This window comes from Balaenoptera physalus, assembly GCF_965194825.1.
Source record: "Balaenoptera physalus genome assembly, chromosome: 14".
NCBI lineage: Eukaryota > Metazoa > Chordata > Mammalia > Artiodactyla > Balaenopteridae > Balaenoptera > Balaenoptera physalus.
The window spans coordinates 59,853,649-59,880,546 of NC_138893.1; the positions used below are offsets into that span (position 1 = coordinate 59,853,649).

General features: G+C 39.7%; 1 protein-coding gene and 1 long non-coding RNA gene across 23 annotated transcripts in view; one reads left to right on the forward strand and one right to left on the reverse strand.

The window, feature by feature from the left end:
* The window catches only part of PANK1 (pantothenate kinase 1), a 110,937-nt gene that overhangs the window by 60,664 nt on the left and 23,375 nt on the right, over positions 1–26,898 (forward strand). For 6 of the 22 annotated variants that reach the window (XR_014253091.1, XM_082423757.1, XM_082423756.1 and 3 more), the window contains one exon: positions 24,037–24,389. The exons of 11 other annotated variants lie outside the window; for them this stretch is intronic. Coding sequence is in view for 10 of the 11 variants with exons in the window: in XM_082423751.1 (XP_082279877.1) it covers positions 24,037–24,389 (353 nt within the window). In the remaining variant the exon portion in view is untranslated. Of the gene's footprint in view, positions 1–22,608; positions 22,661–23,464; positions 24,390–26,898 lie in introns of those variants that run through there. 5 more of the 22 variants (XM_082423755.1, XM_082423754.1, XM_082423736.1 and 2 more) reach the window with 2 other exon arrangements.
* Positions 1–26,898, reverse strand: part of LOC309642391 — a 102,346-nt gene that overhangs the window by 14,510 nt on the left and 60,938 nt on the right. The window lies entirely within an intron of this gene.

Below are 26,898 nucleotides of genomic sequence, written 5' to 3' on the forward strand. Positions count from 1 at the left end.
AATGCTGTGTTAGTTTCTGCTTTATAACAAAGTGAATCAGCTATACGTATACATATATCCCCATATCTCCTCCCTCTTGTCTCCCTATCCAATGCCTCTAGGTGGACACAAAGCACAGAGCTGATCTCCCTGTGCTATGCGGCTGCTTCCCACTAGCTATCTAGTTTACCCTTGGTAGTGTATATATGTCCATGCCACTCTCTCATACTTCGTCCCAGCTTACCCTTCCCACCCCCCATGTCCTCAAGTCCATTCTCTACATCTGCATCTTTATTCCTGTCCTGCCCCTAGGTTCTTCATAACCTTTTTTTTTTTTTTAGATTCCATATATATGTGTTAACATACCATATTTGTTTTTCTCTTTCTGACTTATTTCACTCTGTATGACAGACTCTAGGTCCATCCACCTCACTACAAATAACTCAATTTCGTTTCTTTTTATGGCTGAATAATATTGCATTGTATATATGTGCCACATCTTCTTTATCCATTCATCTGTCGATGGACCCTCAGCCTAGCAAACTTTGTTCTGGCAGATGATAAAATGGATATTTCTGGGTGCTTCTTGCCCTCAAGATCAGCACATGAACCTTCTGGTGTGCCTGGCCTTGACTCTACACTGAATCTGAGGCCACAGGACTTCAGATAGAGGCTCAGGACAGTCTGGACCTGCATGGACCTCTGTGAGCTGAGGCCCGCCTGGGCAGTGCCAGTTACTGGAAATCCTCTGGGGCTTCTGGACAAACAACTCCTTTACAGCCTGATGTAGGCAGTTCAGGAGTGAAAGAGGCAGAGATGGACTTAGTTGGCTTGAAACTCAGTATGTGTCAGCAGGATGGTGAATCTTCCATCAAAACATCAGCACTCAATAAAAATTTTGGGAGGGTGGTCTTAAATGTCCTTCCTTATACTAAATCAAAATCTGCCTCATAATTTCTACCCTGTGTTCCCTGACAGTACAGTACATCTAATTTATCTTACACATGGCAGCTCATTAGATATATAAAGACAACTATTTTATTTGACTTTTCCTTGGGGTCCTACCCTCTGAAGAACCAAGAGCCATGCTGTCACCTGCCAGACTCCATCACCCATGTGATTCAGTACAGGTTGTATTGAAATGCTAGAAAGTATTAAAGTTTAGACTGCAGGGTGGCTTCTTTGGGTTGTCATAAAGGAGATCAGGTACGTATTGACCTGGGTGGCCTTGAGTGCTGAGATTTAATACTCCCCGTGGGTCGCACAGGGGCTAGTCAGTTTTTATTCCTTTGGGCCAAGGCACCGTGCTAGACCCTGGGTGTGATACTTGGTTTCATGCGCTTCCAAGCTGTAGTGTAGCCTGAAGCCAGTTACATGACTTGATTTTACTCAAATGCTATGGCAGTTCCTTTAAGTCATTAAATTGTGTGTTTGAGTCAGAGGGCTTGAACATAGTTGAGGCTGTTTACCATTCATATTTCCCCCACTACCTACATTTGATGAAAAACACCTAAAGAGATACTATATGTTTAGGGGAAGGAAGGTAGTATTAGTTTGGTCAAGGAGATATCACATCTTACCTTTTGTGGAAGCTTTCTACTATGAAGAAGTGGCCCAAATGTGATTTATTCTTTGGAGTGACCACATAATGTTTCATCAGCAATCTTAAAAGGTGGTAGAGGGTAACATTAATAATTATGCCGGGACCATCTTGGGCAAACCAGGAGTTCCAGTGGTGTGCTGGATCTGGCTCCTACAGGCTCTGGGAGCTGGTTGTACACATTACTTCCCAACTCTGCATTCGATCCTTGTGTTGGTAGCTTGAAATTGGCCACTGTGGGTGTATTTACACGGTGAAAATTGGCAAATGCTGAAAATCAGGGCTTTATTTTCAGAGTTCTAATTGTGAAATACTTACCAGTGCACCACTGCCTGCAATACATGTCACATGTCACTCAGAGAAAAGTCCCAGAGGGCATCAGTAATACAAACTGAATCATTAAAGCATTTGGGGCAGAGAATGGGAGAAAAAGCTCAACATATCCTCTGATACGTAGGACAGTGCCAGAAGATGAGAAGTTAGATGATGGAGCCTCATTCTCAAGAAAGAAAGTATTCTACAAATTTTTGAGAGCCCACTGTAGTATAAGGGTAGAATTTAGAATCACATTACGGTCAGCCCTCTGTATCTGCCGATTCTGCATCTGCGGATTCAACCAACTACAGATCAAAAATATTTGAAAAAAAAATTCCAGAAAGTTCCAAAAAGCAAAACTTGAATTTGCCATGCACTGGCAACTATTTACATAGCATTTACATTGTATTAGGTATTATAAGTAATCTAGAGATGATTTAAAGTATATGGGAGGACGTGTGTAGGTTATATGCAAATACGATGCCATTTTACATAAGGGACTTGAGCATCCGAAGATTTTGGTATCTGCTGGGCGGGGAGGGGTTCAGGGTTCTGGAACGAATCCCCTTCGGATTTTGATGGACAACTATTATCTGCCACCCTTTTTCCTTCTGAAATTCCTACACCAGAAATAGTTGGGCTCAGTGCTGGGTGACCCAATAGGTAGAACAAGCAGGTGTTAGTGTACCAGCAATCCAGCATGGGAACCACGGAAAGGAGAAGATAACATACATGTCTTTATATGTGTGTATAAACACACACACACACACACACACGCTTTCACCCAAGTATTAATCATAGGAAAATCATAACTTTGGACTTCTTTATACTTACTTCACAATTCACTATTGTTTTTATTTTGAATGACAAATTATTTTGAGTTACACTCATTGCTTGTGGATGGTGGAACAGCATAATTTTTTCTTTAAATAGATGTAAATCTGGCCCCGGTTGAGCGTTGCACCTTTGTAGGGTGATTTAGAATTTATTGCTGCTGAAACAGCAGGGTGGAGTTGCCAGAATATCTTCATTTCATGTTTATGGTTAGTGTGGGAAGGTTGAGATTTGTCCCAGCCAAGAGGAGAAGGAACTTGGTGTGTATGTTTGGTTCCAAAACAGGATCTCTCAGGAGGGACTTCCCCAGTTCATACCCCTTTGCATTTTACTCTAAAGATAACTCATTGTTCTCCATTTATTATCTCACTGTCCTGAAGAAATGTTTGGAGAGTGTTGGGATTTTTTAAAAAAATATTTTTATTTAGGAAAATTTCAAACATTATACAAAACTAGAGTGTATGGTATAACTAACTGCTAATTACTCATCACTCAGCTTCTATAATTATCAACTCATGTCCAATCTTATTTTATTTTGCCTATTACATGCAAACCTTCCCCTCCCAAACTGGATGATGTTGAAGCAAATCTCAGATATCATAACATTTCAATGGTAAATATTTTCATATATATATCTAAAAGATAAGAACTCTTAAAAAAAAAACCATAATCTGTTATTTGTTAAAAACGTTAACAATATATTATATCCAGTTGAGACAATAGTATTTTATGATGCACAATTAGATGTAGAAATTCAGTTATCTAACCACAGTTAAAATTGTTACATCCTGTTTGTTGATAGATGAAAATCTGATATCATGTTGCCCTGGAGGATTCCTTTGTTTGCCAGTACCTTTTATTGTTTGTTTATGATTAATTTTCAACCATTTCTTTATGGTCTGAGATTTTGAAACCTCATTCTTGTAATGAAATGGTCCTGTACTCCAAAATAGGTGCTTTGGAATCACCCCAAAATCACTGAACTAGAAGCGATTGTTATCTCCTAAACAGTTTTTGTCTTGAGATTGAGAGATTAGGAACAGTCTTAAAAGAATTCCACCCCTCTCCTTTCCTCTGGAGTCATTAGGGTGGGAACAGGCAAGCTAGCACTCAGTTTGAAGATGAAGACAGTTAGGATGTAGGTGTGGACTCAGGCCTGGGAACCTGGAGGTGCTAGATTCAGGGTTGAACCAACAGTGGTATTGCTGAAATTTGTGAGATATTCGGGATTATCCGCAATCTCTCTACCTATGACCCTGTATTTCAAGTTAACCACAAAAGCAAAGAAAAAGATCCTGAATCTAATATCACTCTTGTTTGTCAAGCATTCCTAAGGATCCAACCAGTTAAACATCAGTGAATTCTTATCTATATAACTGCTAGAACTGGTTTACTTTTGTCGGTTTTATGACTTTATCAGTTCTATGAAAAAAGTGCTTCAAATGCACTTTATACACCCCTGCCTTCTTTGATGGAATAATGAGTGTCATTTAATATCTTCTAACAATCTAGGGACATTATTAATATCATTTTTTATGCTGAGTTATAAAAGTAATGGCGTACAAAGTGTTTGCGTTTGCTCTTTTGTTTTCCAGTCAATGGATGTTTGTTATACATCAGTTTTATACAGGACAGAACTTTTAGGGGATCCAAATATTTCATTCAAAATTCTTCTTTAAAAATATTTTTGTCTATTTAAAAGCTGTAATTAAAAAGGTAGAGATCACCCACCTTAATGTTTGGCTGGGTTCCTTAATCTCTCTGAGCCTCAGTTTCGTCATCTGTAAAATGAGCATAATAACAGTGCCTACCTCATTGGGTTATGGGAATTAAATTAAATATTACATGTGAAGCTCCTAGCACAGCACCTGCCACATAGTAAACCCTTAATGTTAGTTGGTACAATACTGCTGCATTTTTTAATAGACCCTGGAATAAGCTTCTTCTGAATTCTTATAAACAGACCATTGATTGGCAAGTGTGCAGCTCTGAAGTATTTTTTGAAGTTTGGCCTGTGCGTCTACATCCACATAAACTTACACAAGCTAATACATCACTTCAGCACACGTTTACCACACTCGATTAAATTTTGGGCAAGGCTTAGGCATATTTGCTTTTAGCAAATGCTCTAACAAGTAAATGGATAACCTGTCAAGTCCTGATTATGTTGTCTTAGAGTTTTAGCACTTTTTATAAGGTTTTGATGCTTTTTGTTTGATTTTTATATTTATTACAAGCAAACTGAGGAGTTGTTGGATATTTTAGTATTCAGCTTTTTGTGAAAATTTTCCAGTAAATCTTTTCAAGCTACTGCATCAGTTTTGATTCAAGAAATCTCTGAGATTGTGAGGAAAGCTATTCAGAAAACCAGTTAGGATTGGCACCTACTCTCTGCAAATCAAGCTTGTCTCCATATTGTGTAATCCAAACAAGGTACAGAGATAAATTGGATGCTGAGGTTCCTGAAACTGCAGCTATCGTCCATAAATGACAGTTAACCAGCCTTTATGTTCATCGAAACAGCATCATTCTTACTGGTTAACTTTACATTAAATGTGCGATATGTTTTTAAAATAAACCAATTTAAATAAGATGTTGCTTTTATCTCTTTCAAATGTGATGTCCAGAGTTAAGGTGTAAAAAATAAAGGTTCCAGTGCTAAAGAGTTTGAAAATCTCTTAGTGATAGAGAAGGTCAGTGTGCTCCCAGACTAAATGGTGCCAGATAAATAAAATATTTTGAATACTCATATTTATATTTGTAAAGTTTTCATCTCTTTTCCCAATTAGATATTAAATCTGGCTGTGCCTTTGACAAAAATTGTTATAGTAAAAAAAACAGTTGTTACTAATCACGGTGATCATCACTTCTGGCATCTTGGCAGCGATAACCCAGAAGGCAGCTGAGAACCTAGAGGGAAGCAAACACTTCTGAGCCACCAAAAATCACTGTTGGAAAGTAGATAAAACTGGAGATGCTCATGCATTTTACACTTGGAGTACTTCCTGGGCTCTCTGAGTCTATTTACTCTCACCAAAGTCACAGCTTTACCAGACTTGATTTTCTGGTTTCTCTGCAATCATACATAGCAAGTTCGGGACAGACATTGCAGTACACTGACAGCAGCCAAGAAATTAAGTGTCAGCTTCTAAAAAGCAAGACACAGAAAGCTATAACAGAGACAGAAGAATACGCAAACCTAGCAGCCTGGGAAGGACAAGTTTATGTGGTTCCTGAGGGCATCAGTATATAGTGGGTACAGTAATTGATTCTTACATGACCCCAAGTCATCAGAAAGAGCTAAGATTTTCTTCTGTTTTCTTTAAGAATATGAAGAGGTGGGTCATGCATTTGAGGAAGATTTCCTTCAAAAACGATTTATAACTTGGCATTTATATCTTAAAAATCATCTATAAAAGGCAGGGATTGGGCCAGAGCTTTATATATGTTATAAAATCTTCTTTACTGAGATATAATTCACATATAATTCACCCATTTAAAGTGTACAGTTCAGTGTTTTTTAGTATATTCAGAGTGCAACCATCACCACAATTAAGTTTAGACTATATCATCACCCCCATAAAACCTTATTAGCAATCACTCCCCTTTTCCCCCATACCTGTAACACCCAACCCTAGACAACTAGTAATCTTTTTGTCTCTATAGACTTGCCTATTGTGGATATTTCTATAAATGGAATCATATAATACCTGGTCTTTTGTGATTGACTCCTTTCACTTAGCATAGTGTTTTCAAGGCTCACCCATGTCTTAGTATGTATCAGTATGTTGTTCCTTTTTACTGCCAAATAATATTTCATGTTATTTATCCATTCATCAATTGATGGACATTTGTGTTGTTTCCACTTTTTGGCTATTATGAGTAATACTGCTCTGATCATTCACATACAAATTTTTGTGGGGGCATATATTTTCATTTCTCTTGGGTATATACCTGAGGCTGAACTTGCTAGATCATATACTAGCTTATGTCTAACCTCTTGCAGAACTGCCAGACTGTTTTCCAAAGTGACTGTACTATTTTATATTCCAACTAGCGGTGTAGGAGGGTTCCAGTTTCTCCACATCCTCACCAACACTTGTTATTTTCCATGCTTTAAATATAGTCATCCTAGTGTGCTTGAAGTAGTATCTCATTGTGCTTTTGATGCGCATTTCCCTAAAAGGTGTCTTACATCCCTCAAACACTAACATCCTTGTGATTTTGAAACTTTTTGTAGGTTCAAACTTTATATCCAGTTTAATTAGAAGGTTCTTGAATGGGGACTTCCCTGGTGGCACAGTGGTTAAGAATCCGCCTGCCAGTGCAGGGGACATGGGTTCGAGCCGTGGTCCGGGAAGATCCCACGTGACACGGAGCAACTAAGCCAGTGCGCCACAACTACTGAGCCTGCGCTCTAGAGCCCACAAACCACAACTACTGAGCCCACATGCCACAACGACGGAAGCCCGCATGCCTAGAGCCCATGCTCTGCAACAAGAGAAGCCACCACAATGAGAAGCCCATGCACTGCAACAAAGAGTAGCCCCCACTAGCCGCACCTAGAGCCCACGCGCAATAATGAGGACCCACCACAGCCAAAAATAAATTATAAATAAATAAATAAATTTATTTTTAAAAAAAAAATCCCAGGACTTTAAAAAAAAAAGAAGGTTCTTGAATGGCTAGGAAGTGGTGTCAGGCTTTACTTTGTGATAGTTACTGTGCTCAGAAGGGAACCCTGCAAAGAGCTGCTGCCATTTGTAAATATTAAAGGATTGTTTTAATTAAGTAGTGTCTGGTACAAGGACAATGTGAATTTCACTCATAGCAGAGTTTTCACTCCTTCTCTCCAGACTGTTTTTTTTTTTTTAACTTTTTATTTTATGTTGGAGTATAGTTGATTAACAATGTTGTGTTAGTTTCAGGTTACAACAAAGTGACTCAGCCATATATATACATGTATCTATTCTTTTTCAAATTCTTTTCCCAATTAGGTTGTTACAGAATATTGAGCAGAGTTCCCTGTGCTATATACAGTAGGTCCTTGTTGGTTATCCATTTTAAATATAGCAGTGTGGACATGTCAATCCCAAACTCCCTAACTATCCCTCCCACCTCCCCTTCCCCCCTGGTAACCATAAATTCATTCTCTAAGTCTGTGAGTCCAGACTGTTCTTGATTAATGATCAATCCTTGCAAACGAGAATGTAAGTGCCAGGGGAGCAGGTTCATTGCTGCGTCCTGACTCTGCCACAGTGGCTCCCACTGTCTATAGGAACAAAATATCTGTTTAATGAATCAGTGGAGGCATAAGCATGTAGCTTGGTCTCAGATTGTTGGAGGAGGGTCGTTGTGACCTCTTTATTGCAGCTTGCATTGCCACGTGAGCGGTTGGCACATCTTTTCTCGGTCCCCACCCATCTTGACTTGAAAGATTTGCCAGGCTTTCACAGCTAAAATAAATGAACAAAGCCCATTTCTGGTAGCCCTGTTGTTCTGCCCTGCAGTGCCGCCTAGCAATGCTGTTCTCCCCGAAGCCTCTTTAATTAACGACTCCCTGGTATTAAATTGTCAATAGCATCCCTAGAGTAAGTAAGCATGCTCTGGTGGCTTGTCAAGACAGAAAGCTAAACCTCTTGGTGGTTTATTCTGGGATTTGTTTAAGTAGGTAATGAGATTACCATCTGGAGCCTCAGTGCAGGGCATTAGGTAGCTGGAAGAACCATTCCTAGGTGGATGCTGGAATCAGCTCTGGTGGCTGAAACGCTCACACTGGTGACAGTCGCACAGGTGCACTGTACTCAGGTCCCCGTGGCATATCTCTGCATGGTCAAAACGGTGGAATCTTTTTAGTCCACGGACTATATTTCTTATGAATAAGGTGGTGTAATTAAAGGTGAGAACCACATGGAAGGTTGATACTCACCTTCCCTTGCCTCTAGACTGGGCGGGACAGGCAGCTTCTGGGTGAGAAATAGGGACAATGACCGTAACTGTCTGTAACTGTGTTTTCCTCACCCCCCACCCCTGCTCCCCCGCTTAACCTGAGAACATTGCTGTGGAATGGGAAACAAATTACATCTGCCTCTCATTTTCCCTCTTAAGACCTGGAACAGAAATTCAGGGCTTGACTGCAGGGGTGAAGGGGAGAAGATGAGCTCGGTGGTCTCTCTTCTCTGATTTCTCTCATAAGAAGTTGGCATAGAGAGGCTCTGGGACCTTGGGAAAGAATCTGCACCTCACTGAGCCTCTCAGGGACTTGAGGAAGAGACTCGAGGGAAAGTTTGTTTTAACCTCATGGCTTTGACATTTTGGGTCCCCTCATGTCTACCTCCAACTTGGCCCTGCTAACTCCTGGCCCAGACCCAAGCTAAGAATACATTTACTGGTGCCACCAGAATGGCGCCCTGCAAGAACTTTTGTTCCTCCCAAATCTTAACCTACAAAAAAAAAAAAGTGACATAGCTTTTATGTCGATGTATCTGTTTGTTCTTCTGATTTCATGTGGTTGTCTGTGCCATGGGTTGCAAATCAAACAATATCTGCCTGCCTGACCTAAATACATGAGTACTGTTGCCAGAGCGCACTCCTTTATGGAAGAATGCCTGGTTGCCTTTAAAATGGGAGTCACTGGGAGAGATTGGTTCAAGATGGTGGAGTAGAAGGATGTGCGCTTACTCCCTCTTACAAGAGCACTGGAATCACAACTGGCTGCTGGACAATCATTGACAGGAAGACACTGGAACTCACCAAAAAGATACCCCACATCCAAAGACAAAGGAGAAGCCACAATGAGTTGGTAGGACAGCCGCAATCACAGTAAAATCAAATCCCATAACTGCTGGGTGGGTGACTCACAAACTGGCGAACAATTATACCACAGAAGTCTACCCACTGGAGTGAAGGTTCTGAGCCACACGTCAGGCTTCCCAACCTGGGGGTCCAGCAACGGGAGGAGGAATTCCTAGAGAATCAGACTTTGAAGGCTAGTGGGACTTGATTGCAGGACTTCCAACAGGACTGGGGGAAACAGAGACTCCACTCCTGGAGGGCACACACAAAGTAGTGTGCACATCAGGACCCAGGGGGAAAGAGCAGTGATCCCATAGGAGACTGAACCAGACCTACCTGCTAGTGTTGGAGGGTCTCCTGCAGAGATTGGGGGGGGGGGCAGTGGCTGTGGCTCACCGTGAGGACAAGGACACTGGCAGCAGAAGTTCTGGGAAGTACTGCTTGGTGTGAGTCCTCCCAGAGTCCGCCATTAGCCCCACCAAAGAGCCAGGTAGCCTCCAGTACTGGGTCGCCTCAGGCCAAACAACGAACAGGGAGGGAACCCAGCCCCACCCATCAGCAGACAAGTGGATTGAAGTTTTACTGAGCTCTGCCCACCACCAGTCCCTCCCATCAGGAAGCGTGCACAAGCCTCTTAGATAGCCTCATCCACCAGAGGGAAGACAGCAGAAGCAAGAAGAACTACAATTCTGCAGCCTGTGGAATGAGAACCACATTCAGAGAAAGATAGACAAAATGAAAAGGCAGAGGACTATGTACCAGATGAAGGAACAAGATAAAACCCCACAAAAACAGTTAAATAAACTGGAGATAGGCAACTTTCCAGAAAAAGAATTCAGAACAATGATAGTGAAGATGATCCAGGACCTCGGAAAAAGAATGAAGGCAAAGATCAAGAAGATGCAAGAAATGTTTAACAAAGACTTAGAATAATTAAAGAACCAACCCCTAGAAGAATTAAAGAATGAACAGAGATGAACAATGCAATAACTGAAATGAAGAATACACTAGAAGGAATCAATCGCAGAATAACTGAGGCAGAAGAACGGATAAGTGACCTGCAAGACAGAATGGTGGAATTCACTGCTATGGAACAGAATGAAGAAAAAAGAATGAAAAGAAATGAAGACAGCCTAAGAGACCTCTGGGACAACATTAAACGCAACAACATTCGCATTATAGGGGTCCCAGAAGAAGAAGAGAGAGAGAAGAGACCAAATAAAATATTTGAAGAGATTATAGTCGAAAACTTCCCTAACATGGGAAAGGAAATAGCCACCCAAGTCCAGGAAGCGCAGCAAGTCCCATACAGGATAAATCCAAGGAGACACATGCCGAGACACATAGTAATCAAATTGGCAAAAATTAAAGACAAAGAAAAATTATTGAAAGCAACAAGGGAAAAACGACAAATAACATACAAGGGAACTCCCATAAGGTTAACAGCTGATTTCTCAGCAGAAACTCTACAGGCCAGAAGGGAGTGATGCAATATATTTAAAGTAATGAAAGGGAAGAACCTACAGCCAAGATTACTCTACCTGGCAAAGATCTCATTCATATTCAACAGAAAAATCAAAAGCTTTACAGACAAGCAAAAGCTAAGAGAATTCAGCACCACCAAACCAGCTCTACAACAAATGCTAAAGGAACTTCTCTAAGTGGGAAACACAAGAGAAGAAAAAGACCTACAAAAACAAACCCAAAACAATTATGAAAACGGTAATAGGAACATACATATTGATAATTACCTTAAACGTGAATGGATTAAATGCTCCAACCAAAGACACCGGCTCGCCGAATGGATACAAAAACAAGACCTATATATATGCTGTCTACAAGAGACCCACTTCAGACCTACGGACACAGACAGACTGAAAGTGAGGAGATGGAAAAAGATATTCCGTACAAATGGAAATCAAAAGAAAGCTGGAGTAGCAATACTCATATCAGATAAAATAGACTTTAAAATAAAGAATGTTACAAGAGACAAGGCAGGACACTACATAATGATCAAGGGATCAATCCAAGAAGAAGATATAATGATTATAAATATATATGCACCCAACATAGGATCACCTCAATACATAAGACAACTGCTAACAGCTATAAAAGAGGAAATTGACAGTAACACAATAATAGTGGGGGACTTTAACACCTCACTTACACCAGTGGGCATATCATCCAGACAGAAAATTAAAGGAAACACAAGCTTTAAATGACACAATAGACCAGATAGATTTAATTGATATTTATAGGACATTCCATCCAAAAACAGCAGATTACACTTTCTTCTCAAGTGTGCATGGAACATTCTCCAGGATAGATCACATCTTGGGTCACAAATCAAGCCTCAGTAAATTTAAGAAAATTGAAATCATATCAAGCATCTTTTCTGACCACAATGCTATGAGATTAGAAATCAATTACAGGGAAAAAAATGTAAAAAACACAAACACATGGAGGCTAAACAATACGTTACTAAATAACCAAGAGATCACTGAAGAAATCAAAGAGGAAATCAAAAAATTTTTTGATTATAATTGTTGGAGACAAATTATAACAAAAACATGATGATCCAAAACCTATGGGATGCAGCAAAAGCAATTCTAAGAGGGAAGTTTATCCTAATACAATCCTACCTCAAGAAACAAGAAAAATCTCAAATAAGCAATCTAACCTTACACCTAAAGGAACTAGAGAAAGAAGAACAAACAAAACCCAAAGTTAGTAGAAGGAAAGAAATCATAAAGATCAGAGCAGAAATAAATGAAATAGAAACAAAGAAAAAACGATAGCAAAGATCAACAAAACTAAAAGCTGGTTCTCTGAAAAGATAAACAAAATTGATAAACCTTTACCAGACTCATCAAGAAAAGGAGGAAGAGGATGCAAATCCATAAAATTAGAAATGAAAAGGGAGAAGTTACAGTGGACACCACAGAAATACAAAGCATCCTAAGAGACTACTACAAGCAACTCTATGCCAATAAAATGGATAACCTGGAAGAAATGGACAAATTCTTAGAAAGGTATAACCTTCCAAGACTGAACCAGGAAAATACAGAAAATATGAACAGACTAGTCACAAGTCATGAAATTGAAACTGTGATTAAAAATCTTCCAATGAACAAAAGTCCAGGACCAAATAGCTTCACAGGTGAATTCTATCAAACATTTAGAGAAGAGCTAACACTTATCCTTCTCAAACTCTTCCAAAAAATTTCAGAGGAAGGAACACTCCCAAACTCATTCTACGAGGCCACCATCACCCTGATACCAAAACCAGACAAAGATACTACAGAAAAAGAAAATTACAGACCAATATCACTGATGAATATAGATGCAAAAATCCTCAACAAAATACTAGCAAACAGAATCCCAACAACACATTAAAAGGATCATGCACTGTGATCAAGTGGGATTTATCCCAGGGATGGAAGGATTCTTCAATATACACAAATCAATCAATGTGATACACCATATTAACAAAGTGAAGAATAAAAACCATATCATCGTCTCAATAGATGCAGAAAAAGCTTTTGACAAAATTCAACACCATTTATGATAAAAACTCTCCAGAATGTGGGCATAGAGGGAACCTACCGCAACATAATAAAGGCCATATACGACAAACCCACAGCAAATATCATTCTCAATGGTGAAAAACTGAAAGCATTTCCTCTAAGATGAGGAAAAAGACAAGGATGTCCACTCTCACCACTATTATTCAACATAGTTTTGGAAGTCCTAGCCACGGCAATCAGAGAAGAAAAAGAAATAAAAGGAATACAAATTGGAAAAGAAGAAGTAAAACTGTCACTGTTAGCAGATGACATGATACTATACATAGAGAATCCTAAAGATGCCACCAGAAGACTACTAGAGCTAATCAATGAATTTGGTAAGGTTGCAGGATACAAAATTTAATGCACAGAAATCTCTTGCATTCCTATACACTAACAACGAAAGATCAGAAAGAGGAATTAAGGAAACAATCCCATTCACCATTGCAACAAAAAGAATAAAATACCTAGGAATAAACCTACATAAGGAGGTAAAAGACCTGTACTCAGAAAACTATAAGACACTGATGAGAGAAATCAAAGATGACACAAACAGATGGAGAGATACACCATGTTCTTGGGTTGGAAGAATCAATATTGTGAAAATGACTATGCTACCCAAAGCAATCTACAAATTCAATGCAATCCCTATCAAATTACCAGTGACATTTTTTATAGAACTAGAACAAAAAAACTTAAAATTTCTATGGAGACACAAAAGACACCGAATAGCCAAAGCAGTCTTGAGGGAAAAAAGCAGAGCTGGAGCAATCAGACTCCCTGACTTCAAAGCTACAGTAATCAAGACAATATGGCATTGGCACAAAAACAGAAATATAGATCAATGGAACGGGATAGAAAGCCCAGAGATAAACCCACACACCTATGGTCAACTAATCTATGATAAAGGAGGCAAGGATATACAATGGAGAAAAGATAGTCTCTTCATAAGTGATGCTGGGAAAACTGGACAGCTACATATAAAAGAATGAATTTAGTCCCTAACAACACCATACACAAAAATAAACTCAAAATGAATTAAAGACCTTAATGTAAGACCAGACACTATAAAACTCTTAGAGGAAAACATGGGAAGAACACTCTTTGACATAAGTCACAGCAAGATCTTTTTGACCCACCTACTAGAGTAAGGGAAATAAAAACAAAAATAAACAAATGGGACCTAATGAAACTTAAAAGTTATTGCACAGCAAAGGAAAGTATAAACAAAACGAAAAGACAACCCTTAGAATGGGAGAAAATATTTGCAAACAGATCAATGGACAAAGGATTAATCTCCAAAATATATGAACAGCTCATGCAGCTCAATATTAAAAAAACAAACAACCCAATCAAAAAATGGGCAGAAGACCTAAATAGACATCTATCCAGAGAAGACATACAGATGCCCAAGAGGCACGTGAAAAGCTGCTCAACATCACTAATTATTAGAGAAATGCAAACCAAAACTACAATGAGGTATCACCTCACACCAGTTAGAATGGGCATCATCAGAAAATCTACAAACACCAAAGCTGGCGAGGATGTGGAGAAAAGGGAACCCTCTTGCACTGTAGGTGGTAATGTAAATTGATACAGCCACTATGGAGAACAGTATGGAGGTTCCTTAAAAAACTAAAAATAGAACTACCGTATGACCCAGCAATCCCATTACTGGGCATATACCCAGAGAAAACCATAATTCAGAAAGACACTTGCACCCCAATGTTCATTGCAGCATTATTTACAATAGCCAGGACATGGAAGCAACCTAAATGCCCATTGACAGATGAATGGATAAAGAAGATGTGGCACATACATACGATGGAATATTAGCCATAAAAAGTAATGAAATTGAGTCATTTGTAGACATGGATGGACTTAGAGACTTATCTTACAGAGTGAAGTAAGTCAGAAAGAGAAAAACAAATATCATATGTTAACGCATATATGTGGAATCTAGAACAGTGGTACAGATGAACCAGTTTACAAGGCAGAAATAGAGACACAGATGTAGAAAACAAACGTATGGACACCAAGGGGGGAAAGTGGGGGGAGAGGGTGGTGGAATGAATTGGGAGATTGGGATTGACATATATACACTAATATGTATAAAATAGATAACTAATAAGAACCTTCTTCATAAAAAGTAAATTAAATTAAATTCTTAAAAAATGGGAGTCGCTGGGAGAGAAGAGCACATGGATGAAATTTAATTATATATGGAACATTTCTAGACCCATATCTGTGGGGTTTAGTCCCAGATGAATGATAACTGGAAACTTTAGAAGCTGTATTTAAGATGTGAAAATCGCCTGTGGCACTCATGTTATAAATTGCTGAGAAATAATTTCATTAACAAGTGATAAGCTGTTTCCAAGTCCCTCCTGGGAATGGGGAGTCAGCTGGGTCATTACCGTGCATTGCCCTCAGCTGGCAGCCTGAGTTCCCTGGCAGTTAGGAGCAAAGGCAGCTCATTCAAACTCTGATTGTCACTTTCAAATAGTGGTCCAGCTACTTAGCGCATTCATTGCGATTCAGCTAGCACTGTGGTTTTGAGCTTGACCTGTGAGAATTCCAGGGGCCCCTCTTTGAAAACATTTTCTCCAGTCCCACTGCTTTGGGCTCTCCAGGCAGTGGCCTAGGAATTTTTGTTTTGTTTTGTTTTTTAACGTTTTGGCCACACCTCACGGCATGTGGGATCTTATTTCCCCGACCAGGGATCAACCCACACCCACTGCAGTGGAAGTGCAGAGTCTTTTGGACCGCCAGGGAAGTCCCACGGAGTCTATATTTTTAACAAGTGCCTTTGATGGTTTTTATGAGGAGGCAAATTTGAGAAACACTGTGGTTGAATACAGCCAGTTTTTAAAAATAAAGATAATTAAAACATTTGACTTTAAAGTTTAGTTGCATAAAATACTAAAATGGAAGTTGCTTTCAGGAAATACAATTGTAAACAAATCGTAGAGATCCAGTTCAAATTGCACACACAAATCTGGTCGCGTATTGTCATTTCTAACCTGGGGTTGGGTGTAGAGCAGAATATAAACAGCCTAACTTTCATAGACCTCAGGCACTTTTGCCTTTGCGGGCCCCTTGCTCCATAAAAAAGAAATAAAAATTGTATTTTACGACTCTTTTGATATAAAGATGGATGTGTTGATAAGATGTATTACAACATTTCCTTTGACCTGAAAATTCATATATTTTCTTCTGATTTTAAAAGAAATTGCAATATTTTCGTGATGGCTTAAAAATACTATAGGCACCGAGCCTACTGTGCCTAACAGTTAATTTGGGCCTGCATGGCAGAGGTGGTGAAATCCAGAAGTTAGTTCTGGAGGCTGATGTGATGATACTTCTACTTGTCTCGGGAGTTCTGAAAGGAATCCTCACTATCCTTTTGCTCTTTCTCACGTGAGGCTATGATCAGCCCTTTTGTTCCCACCCTTGTCCGGGTGAGAGGGAGAAAGTTGATGGGCATCTGAGGCTGTGTCGGTGGAAGAAGGGTTACTGTCACACGGGGGTATGTAGCCTTTCCCATGGTGATCCATTCCCACAAACATACCTGTGCTTCCTTAACTGTGTTTTGAATTGCCAAGTTTAACATACAGGTTTTGCCTTGACAATAAGGGAGTAATTCAGGTCTCTTCCTACCTGAAGGAGCCCTGGTGATGTCAAGCATCTCACTGGCTAAAGGACCCTGCTCTTGGGTGTCAGCCTTCCCGTCATTCTTTTTTTTTTTTTTTTTTAACTTTTTAAATTGAAGTATAGTTGCTGTACAATATTATATAAGTTGCAGGTGTACAATATAGTGATTCACCATTTTTAAAGATTATAGTCCATTTATAGTTATTACAGGATCTTGGCTATATTCCATGTGTTGTACAATATATCCTTGTAGCTTATTTTATACCTAATAGTTTGTACCTTTCACTTCCCTACCCCTGTCTTGCCCCTCTCCCCTTCCCTCTCCCCACTGGTAACCACTAGTTTGTCCTCTATATCTGTGAGTCTGTTTCTTTTTTGTTATATTCACTAGTTTGTTTTATTTTTTAAATTCCACATATGATAGCATACAGTCTTTGTCTTTCTCTGTTTTTCTTATTTCACTAAGCATAATACCCTCCAAGTCCATCCATGTTGTTGCAAATGGCAAAATTTAATTCTTTTTTTATGACTGAGTAGTATGCCATTGTATATATGTACCACATCTTCTTTATATTGCCATCTTGGATTTCAGTAACAGGCTTGAGATGGGCAGAATATTGCTTGAGAAAGGAAGGAACTGTTGAGATGAGGAATGCAGGCATACTTTTTTTCACGGGCAAGACCACAGATCTGCTCTCTGCCCACTGAAGCAAAATTAAAACAGTTTTTTTTTTCTTTTGCATCGTTACAGAGAAGTTTTTGATTGAGAATTCTAAAATAACTCTGATTATGAAGATTCAACATATTGACTGTAAAAAATTGAAAAACATCATATCAGCAAAGCCAGAAGAAGAAAAAAACCTTAATCCACTATACATAATGCCTGTTAACATTTTGGCCTGAAGTTTCTAGTCTTGTGTTCTGCGAACAATAGCTGTTTAATTTTTATACAAAATTGTAATCGTACGAAATGTACCATTTAATCACCCACACTTTTCACCTAACAATATATGATGAACATTCTGCTTACATCATTAATTGCCATCCTACAAAATGATTTTAATGGTGATGTATTGTTCCTTTGTGTTAGTGGATAATCATTTATTTAACCAGCCTTCTATTTTTGGACATTAAATTTCACATCCTCATTATTAGTAGTAAAACTTTAATGATTTTTGTAAGATAAATTTTTAAATGCATGCGTAATTATTTCTTTAGGGTAAAGTGGAACTAATGTATCAAAGGGCATAGGAATCTGGAACTTTTTGATGTATATTTCCAAATAGTCCAGAGGAAGGATTGCAACAGTTTATATTCCCATTAGTACTCTGTAAGCGCTTGTGTTCTTGTATCCTTGCCATGTGACTAAAATATAAACTAAAGAAATCTGGTATGCATTAATTTGAAAGAAACCATGATTCAGGTTTCTTTGCATAAGAGTATTTAATGTTTAGCAGATTGCTCTGTGTGCAGTAATTATGGGTTTCTTCACAATGTTATGGAAACCCTTTTATTAAATTTTACATTTACCATTTTCTTCAAGGTCCTTAAATAGTTCTCAACTGTTACGTTTTATGCTGTTAAAAGTACGGTTTTGGAGGACTTTGTGTGTGTGTATTTAGGATGATAGAATATGAGAACCAGACAGAACTTTAGTTAGTTGGGTTAGTCTACCTCCATCTTACAGATTAGTAAATGGCTCAAGAAAGAAACTTGCCCACAATCATTCTATCTCTTGCAAGTGACAGACAACTCAGACTAGCAGAGCGAAATGGGAATTTGTTGCTCATGAAACTAAAAATAGGTTCTCTTACCTACTGGGACTGACCTTGGGTAATTCCTTGATCTTTCTAAACCTTGATTTTCTTATCTGTAAACAGGGCGTTGGACTCCACCAAAGGTCCCTTCTACCTCTTAAAGTTCAATGTTTCTATGAATATATTAGCAAAGAATTTCATTATACTATCAACCAAATTTAGACATAGTGAAGGGAAGGCTAGCACTCAGGAAATTTTTAAAGAAATACAGTTTGTATTACACACTTGGATCTAAGTTAAAGTTGTTGTGGTTGTTTTTAACTTGCAGAGATCCTTAGGCAACTTGAACATAGTCAGTATTCACATAGTGTAAAACTATCTCCAAAGTGCTTGAAAAGTCTCTTTTCTCTGTTGATCACACATCATGTTCAAACATCTTTTCCGCCTATTTATTAGTTTGCTTAACAAACCTATTAACAAATAGTGGGGAAAGAAATTCAGTCCTTTTGCTCCCTGTTCACAACTCTTATAACAAATTTCAACTTGGTGAACCTAGGGAGAACTGTCCATGACAGCAGCAGGTTGCTGAGTCAGACCCGTGCACAGAGGAGCTAACCTTGAGCGCTGGGCACCTACTTTACACACAGGAAGACATACCGATGGTGGGGAAACTTGCCTCACCAGGAACACCCTGAAGCTCTGTGGCTGGTTGTTTGAGAGGAGGTAGATTTTCTCATGTCAGGCTCCCTTAGCTCTTTAAGATTGTTTCCTTGACTGGTAGGAGACCTTTTCTCTCTGTTTGTGTGTGGTTGTTTTGTTTTTGATTTAGGTTTTGGTTTTTTCTCAGTCTTCACTCATTTATGCTATTTGGAATTCACTGTGTAACCCTTGAAATTTACTGCAAGAAGCATAAGTGTCCCCCATTGTAAAGCAATTATACTCCAGTAAAGATGTTATATATATTTAAGTGCCCCTCAGAGACTATTCTAGTGTTCTGAAAAGGTCTTTAAGAAACAGGCTTTGTCTTAAAGCCATTGACTACCAATAAAATTTTAAAATATTTTCACCACACTATGTAGAATACAGATTCACTTCAGGGTTTTAACTACTATCAGATTGCCAATTCAGGTTTGTGTTTCCAGAAATTTTTACACAAATAAATGCAACAGAGCCTACGTACCCTTTTATTCACACTCAGCTACCACATGTTTATCAGCGATACTGGCAGTCCCTGGATCTGGTTCTGCAGGAGAGGGAAGGTTCCAGGGAAAAAAACTAGCCAGAGATTTTGATGGAAAGTATACTAGTCAGGACAGGCAAGATCATCCTGCGGTAACAACCTCCAAATCTCAGTACCTTAAAACAACAAAGGTTTATTTCTCCTTCACCCTGTAAGTTCATTGATGGGCAGCTGGGGTTCCAATCTGGCTCGTCTTGACTCTGCATCCTGGCTGATGGAGCAATCATTATCTTGAATTTTGGTGGTGACGGTAACAGAGAAAGAGTTCTGCAAGGTCTGACACGAACCGTAAGTGCTCTTGCCTGAAAGTGACACACACCATTTCCATTCCTAACTCACTGTCCAGATTAAGCACATTGCCCAGCTCCGTTCAAAAATGGCCCAGAACTGCAGTCTGACCCCACGGGCCAGGAAGGAAGGGAAGCAGCAGCGCTAGTAACGACCACAATTTGCTCTTCTGATTACCAGATATTTGGCTCGCTGTGCCTCCTGCAGGTGAAATACTCATCCCCTCCCCAAAGCAGAGAACCCCGCAGTCCCACCCAGTCACAGCATCCGCATGATGCACAGTTGGTACTAAATTAGGGGGTCATTTTGACATCCACTCTGGATGTGGGTCCTCTTGATCTAGAGACTTCTGAACTAAAAAAGGCATCTGGGTTTAAAAAGGGAGGAGTAAAGGGTGAATGCAGACATTCTGTATCTAGAACGAGCATCACTTCTGGCCAACACAGAACAGGCTCTTAGTGGTTCAGCTGAATTTATCAAAAGCATCTGCATACCCTGGATTAAAGAAAACATGAGTCATGGATTATAGCTGCATTGGGATTTCTTCTTTCCCCTTCTCTTCTATCTCCATCCACAGCTTGTATATGGGAAGTGTAGTTTAGGTAGACCTTGATATCAGGAAGATAAATAAAACTGAACATTTAAAATATGACAGTGTCCTATAAAAGCATTAAAATGTGAATAGAAGAGCATTTAATTTTTCGTGACGGTAAGAAATGAATATAGGTAAGTGAAAGCAATTTCTATTGCCATTCAAACTATAGTTTTCCAATCCTTGCTCCCTTTTACCTTAACCCAAACTGCTGATATGACATTTAACTGAATTTCCAAAACTCTACACTTTACCCCTCTGTTTTGCTGAGTTGCTAACAAAAGCTTTGAAATGGCTCAAAACTGCGCAGGAGGTGAAGCAGGAAGAAGAAACTGGAATCGTAAATAACTTATAAAATGCTTAGCTGTCCCCTGACGCATTGTAAAAAGTGAGACCACTTTTCAGTTTCCTGTACTTAACAATATCCAACCAAATGCCATGTAGGGGCTTTTCTGGGTTACACACAACTTATTCTGTCCGTTCTGTGCTAAGGTGTCTCCTATTTTCCGTTATCACTGAATTCTTATTTTTTTACTTCTTTATATACTGAAAGTTCTAAGTATAGAATTTTCTCATCCTCTCCCCTGACTTCTAACCTCTACCTATAAAACCTGCTTATCCTGCCACCCTCTGACAATAGTAACAACCTGAAGGGGTGGTCCTCTGTACCTTCCTGTGGGCTCATAAAATCATAAACACTTAAGGGTCTTCTTTCCACCTGCCTGCCTGCTGTCCTTCATCCCTCCCTTCCTCCTTTCTTTCCTCCCTTCCTCCCCTACTTTTTTTTCAAACCAGATGGGGTTAATAAATTATTTACACTTCTAGATATCTCTTGCTTTTCTCATTAACAGAAGATTGGGGGTGTATCTCTCTAGGCAGCTAGTATAGATCTCATTCATTCTTTTTAATGTCTGCCTAATATTCCATGGTTTGGAAGTCATACTTTATTGAAGTTTCTCTGTTAAAGAGCATGCACGTTGTTTCCAATTTGTTTTGATCTTGCTTTTTGTTTTTCTTCAATTTGGCCACTGTAAGGGGTGCAGTGAACTTCCTTATACCGATCCTCGAATACTGGTCCTTTTTCTAATATGGTCCAAGAGAGGGATTAACTGCATTTAAAATGTATGTGTACTTTTAATTTTAATAGATGTTGCTAGATGTTTAATAGATGTTGTTGTCTTTCAAAAATAGTTATCCTAGCAATGTTCCAGAATACCCTTCCCCCATCCTATCCAGTAGTACGTGTCTTTCCTACTTTGATGAGAATGGATTACACCTGCAACCCCAATTGCATAGCCTGGGCACCTGTTGACGTACTATAGCGTATTTCAGTGGAGTTTAAAACTAGGGCTCTGGATGGCCTGTGTGATTAGGGGTAGTTGCAATTTTTTGTGTGTGTTTCTTAAAAAATCCATGGAAAGTTTATGGGAGGGAGGGAACTGGAGGCCATTCTTATGCAGTCCACTCCTTTCACAGATAAGGAAATTGAGATCCAGGGAGGTGGAGGGAGTTAATGTGAGCTAGTTACTGGCTGCTGCTTCTGGGAAGCAATTGGTCTGAATTCTAAATCAGGGATTTACCTATTACCTACACTGTGGGCCATGCTGACAGTAATTTTTAGAGAATGGACCAAGAAATGTCATCTGTGAGATAGGGATGAACTGTTTCCAGTTTTCTATTCTCTCCTGCTAGGATAAGCAAGCTTCCCACCCTACACTGGGCTGTGTGGGATTTGCTTTGCAAACTTCTGCAAAGATAATAGGACATTTGTTACATTGGTTTTGTCAGTGGAATTTGCTGCTCTTAATCTGTTTGGGAGTTTGAGGTTTTATTTTTCTGTACCATTAGAGTTACTGCTTACTAAGTGTGGAGCAGCTGGCTTGTGTCACAGCTAAAATGACAACAGGGAAGCACAAGAGAGAAGATTCTGTTCAGGAATGGCTTCCTCCTATGTACTCCTTCCTCCTCCCTCCCCAGTGTACCCATGAAGAGAGCTAAATAGTGGAGCTGCCTAGAAAAAAGAAGCCCTCTAGGTCCCAGGTATGTTCTTGGCAATGTAATCTCTAGGTGTAATGTGCACAGTTTGACCAGGGCTCAAATGGATGTTCTCTAGGGCTGAATAAAATAAGCTTTTTGAAAGAAGCCACTTTTACTGCTTGAGTCTTTAAACTCAGTCTTAATAGAAGTTTCAGCTTTAGCCCATGGAGTCTGCTGAGGAAGATGAAAAGGGAGACTCCAAATTTTGGATTCCCCCTTGGGTCTGCCCTGTGTTCATTACAGATCATATGACAGCCCAGCGTTAACTTTCCAGGTTGCCTCTAAATAAAGTCAGCCTGTTCAGGGAGCTCAGCCCGTTCTCTTAATAATAATAAAAAATAATTACGATGGAAATTCATTTTGTCATAGATAAGCCTCTCCAGCAGATTAAATATAAATATATATTTATATATAAAAATATAACACAAAACATGCCTCTGTGTTGCAGACCTGGTCAGGAGCTATGCTTATTTGTGGGCTTGGCTCTCAGGGGTCATGGTTCTTGTGGCTTAGCAGTTTGCAAGCCTGCAAGTTGAAACCTCTGGGGAACGTAAAAAAAAAAAATGCTCATGCCTAGATCCTCCCTCAGAATTAAATCAGAATCTGTGGCAGAGGACACATGGCTGAGGTGAGGACTTCTGGGCGGGCCATTTGAGATGGAGAGAGTATCTCTCCTTAATAAAGAAAGAAATGAGTTGTCGCTCGAGCTGTTCTTTTGAGAACTCTGTCGCCATAGGGATCGTCATGTGTGCCCCTCAGCTCTCACAGCCCACTCTCTCTCCTTTCTCCTTCCTATTTATCCTGTAGATTAAAGCAGTGGAGTCATGTCATATAAAGTCAGCTCATGAAGGCAAAAATTGAATGCTGTAAAAATGATCTTCGAAGAATGAGCTAGGAAGACACCGTGAGGCGTAGAGGTCAACATACCATCTCTTGGTACACTTAGCATAGCCAGCGTTTCCTCTGGCATCAGAGCAGATCACTGTTTCTTTGGCTGAGATTCTGATAAAATAGCATTTGGGAGCCAGAGTGTATGCAAAATATGTATCTTTAAGTATTGGAGTTAACTCTGTTTGGTGAGATTCTGGAGCCCTGAGAACCACGTGGGAATTGAGACTGGCTTAGGGAATCTTATTCTCATCTCATATTCGATTCCGAGGCCGATTCTGAATGAAGTGTAGGCAGAATCATGGACACCATTTAAAGTGTGAATTTCTCCTCGCCTGTCTCTTCTTTTAGGCACCTATAGTTGAATTCAGGTAAACTGCATGGTAAATGCAGCTCGAGATGCAACACCACTGCATTTCATTATTGACTATTCAAAGACAGCCCATTTCTTTGTCCAGAATTCAAGGGCACTCTGTCTTTCTGTCCGCTAGCGTTCCCGTGGTTCGGCATGGATATCGGTGGGACGCTGGTTAAATTGGTCTACTTTGAACCGAAGGATATTACAGCTGAAGAGGAGCAGGAGGAAGTGGAGAACCTGAAGAGCATCAGGAAGTATTTGACTTCTAACACAGCTTATGGGAAAACCGGGATCCGAGACGTGCACCTGGAACTGAAAAACTTGACCATGTGTGGGCGGAAGGGGAACCTGCATTTCATCCGCTTTCCCAGCTGCGCGATGCACAGGTTTATCCAGATGGGCAGCGAGAAGAACTTCTCCAGCCTGCACACCACTCTCTGTGCCACGGGAGGCGGGGCTTTTAAGTTCGAAGAGGACTTCAGAACGGTAGGTGCGCTTTACCCCCGTGCAAACAACAAAACCACCTCTTAGAGAAAGAAAGAAAACCTCTCCCATACCCATGATCATGGCATCTCTTATGGAAGAACCTGACCACTAGGCTTGGGACTTTGGACAAGCTTACTTCACCCCTCTGTGCCTCAGTTTCCTCATCTATAGGAGAATAAAAATAGTTTCTGCCTCGTAGGGTTGTTACGTGAAGGATTGAATGAGATAATATGTACCTGGCACTTAGTGCTCAATAAATATTGGCTGTCCTCATCATTTTTGTTACAATTACCTCTGCACAATATGCTAAAGACAAGGTGATGTAAATCCCCTTCTGAAGTATTTTAGTTTTCCACAGACTCTTATGTTTCATGAAAAACATAATCATTGTGCCCGTTTCATAGATACATAGACTGAGGCCTGCAGGAAAGGCTTTCTACACATCTTACTAAAAATGATTACTTCTTTCTACCCATTTGCTCTGTATCTTTTTTGTTTTATGGATGTCCTTCAGAAGTTTTGCTCACAAGCAAAAATGAAATCTTTGACATTATTTAGAGGTGAATTCCTGTATTGATGAATATGATCTAGGGAGTATGGCTCTACATAATAAGAATAGTACTATATCCTGACTGGCAGTGTTGCTCATTTAGATTTGACACAGTTGGCTAAGTGGAAGATATGGATGAGTGACATGGAGTCCTAACTTTCTCTTTACTAAGCAATCCCTAACACCTATGTGTTCCAATTTCCCCATTTCTACAGTCAAGATAATCTCTATACTGTCTAGCTTCATCTCACAGGGAATCAAATGAGAAGAGAGAGAGACAATAGATAGGGAAAATAAAGAAAATTAAATTAACAGTAGTGATTGAACATAGGAGAAGGAAGGGTTGGAAGATTTGGGGATTAGTCTTGCCAGAAAGTTTATCATTAATGAATAAATTAATAAATCAATGCATTATTCATTGTACTTAATAAAGCTATAATTGCAAATTTTATTTGCATCATCAAAAGTAACATCATTTATCTCATTGATAAGTAGTTTCTACAAGAGCTGACAATACAGCCCTAGAGCATTATATTAAGTCAGATTGATTATATTCAGGTTTTGGCTTTTCCTCTTGTGTCCCCTTTCCCTTTGCCAGCAGAATCTGACACTGCCACTTACTTAAATGATCCATGGGATCTTTTTCCCACTAAGGGGGCCTAATGATTGAAGAGTTTTGAAACTGAGAAAGTTGAGATCCAGGGGCATGAAAATTAAGTTCAAGTTCATAAATGAAAAAGCACTGATCCTGAATTCTAGTGCTGTTTCTGCATTTAACTAGCTGGGTGACTGGGCAAGACATGTCCCTCCTGTGGGCCTCGGTTTCATCATTTTCAGAAAGTGGCAGTAAGGTGTTCAGGCGGATAAGGAAACTAAAGCTAAAGAGAGATGAAGAGGCGCTAAATACCGTCCCCTAGGTAAGAGCTGGGTGTCAGCTCAATTCTGATTCAGGAAATGCTGACCCACCCCTAGTGCTGTGAGCTCCCCAGGTCCCTCCAGGATGTCCTCTGTTTCCATCTCCACTAGGGAGCCTGAAGTGTACCAAGGTGACCTGGGACACTTAAGCAAGCTCCATCAAAGTCTCCATCCCTCCTCTTGGGTAATGCCCTGGATTCCAGAAAGTGACTCAATCTATGTTGGCCACGAGCAAGTGTGTTTCTCAAGTTTCTGAACTGAGAAAGGTCATATCTTATTACAGCCAAGATAAAGAAGCCTCTGCTCCTTCAGGAGGCTTCTGGAGCCTAATGAACAGACTGGAGCAGGGAGCAAGTTTGGAGTATTTGCCTAACAGCCTGGCCATCTGTAAAAGGAAGTATTATATGGCCTGCCTTCTGTTTCCATGCTCAATCTTGGCCAAAGTGAAGACAATTGAAGACAGATCTCTTCCTGTAGCCCGTCTGTCAGTAAGTGATATGCCCTGATCCTTCCAAAGTTTGTGAGGATGAATAGTTTTTATCATTCTCTTTCCTAAGCATTCATTCTCATTCAACAAGTATTTATCATACTCTATCAATGCAACAAGTACTGTTATGAACAAAACAAAGCCCCTGCCTTCCTGGAGCTTATATTCTAGTGCAGGGAGACGGTCAATAATCAAATAAGTGATTATAGAGTATATCAAATGGCAGTAAGGGGGGAAAAGAAATAGGTAAGGGGGATAGGAAGTGCTGGGCAGGTCTTTGTGTGATGAGGTAACATTGGAGTAGGAACCCGAAGAAGAAATAGAGCAAACCAGGCTGGTATGGGGAAGAGTTAGGGTTAGTAAGTGCTAAGGCCCTTAGGTATAATGTATCCAAGCTCTTCCCTTTTCCAGAATGGGAAATTGAAGGTGCACACTAAGTTGTAAAGGATCAATATATACTACTATACTATGTAGTAAACAGTCTGACAAATAATAAAGCAGTGCATATACATACCTGTAAAGTCCTGTCATTGTCGTTATATAAAATCACTCTTTTG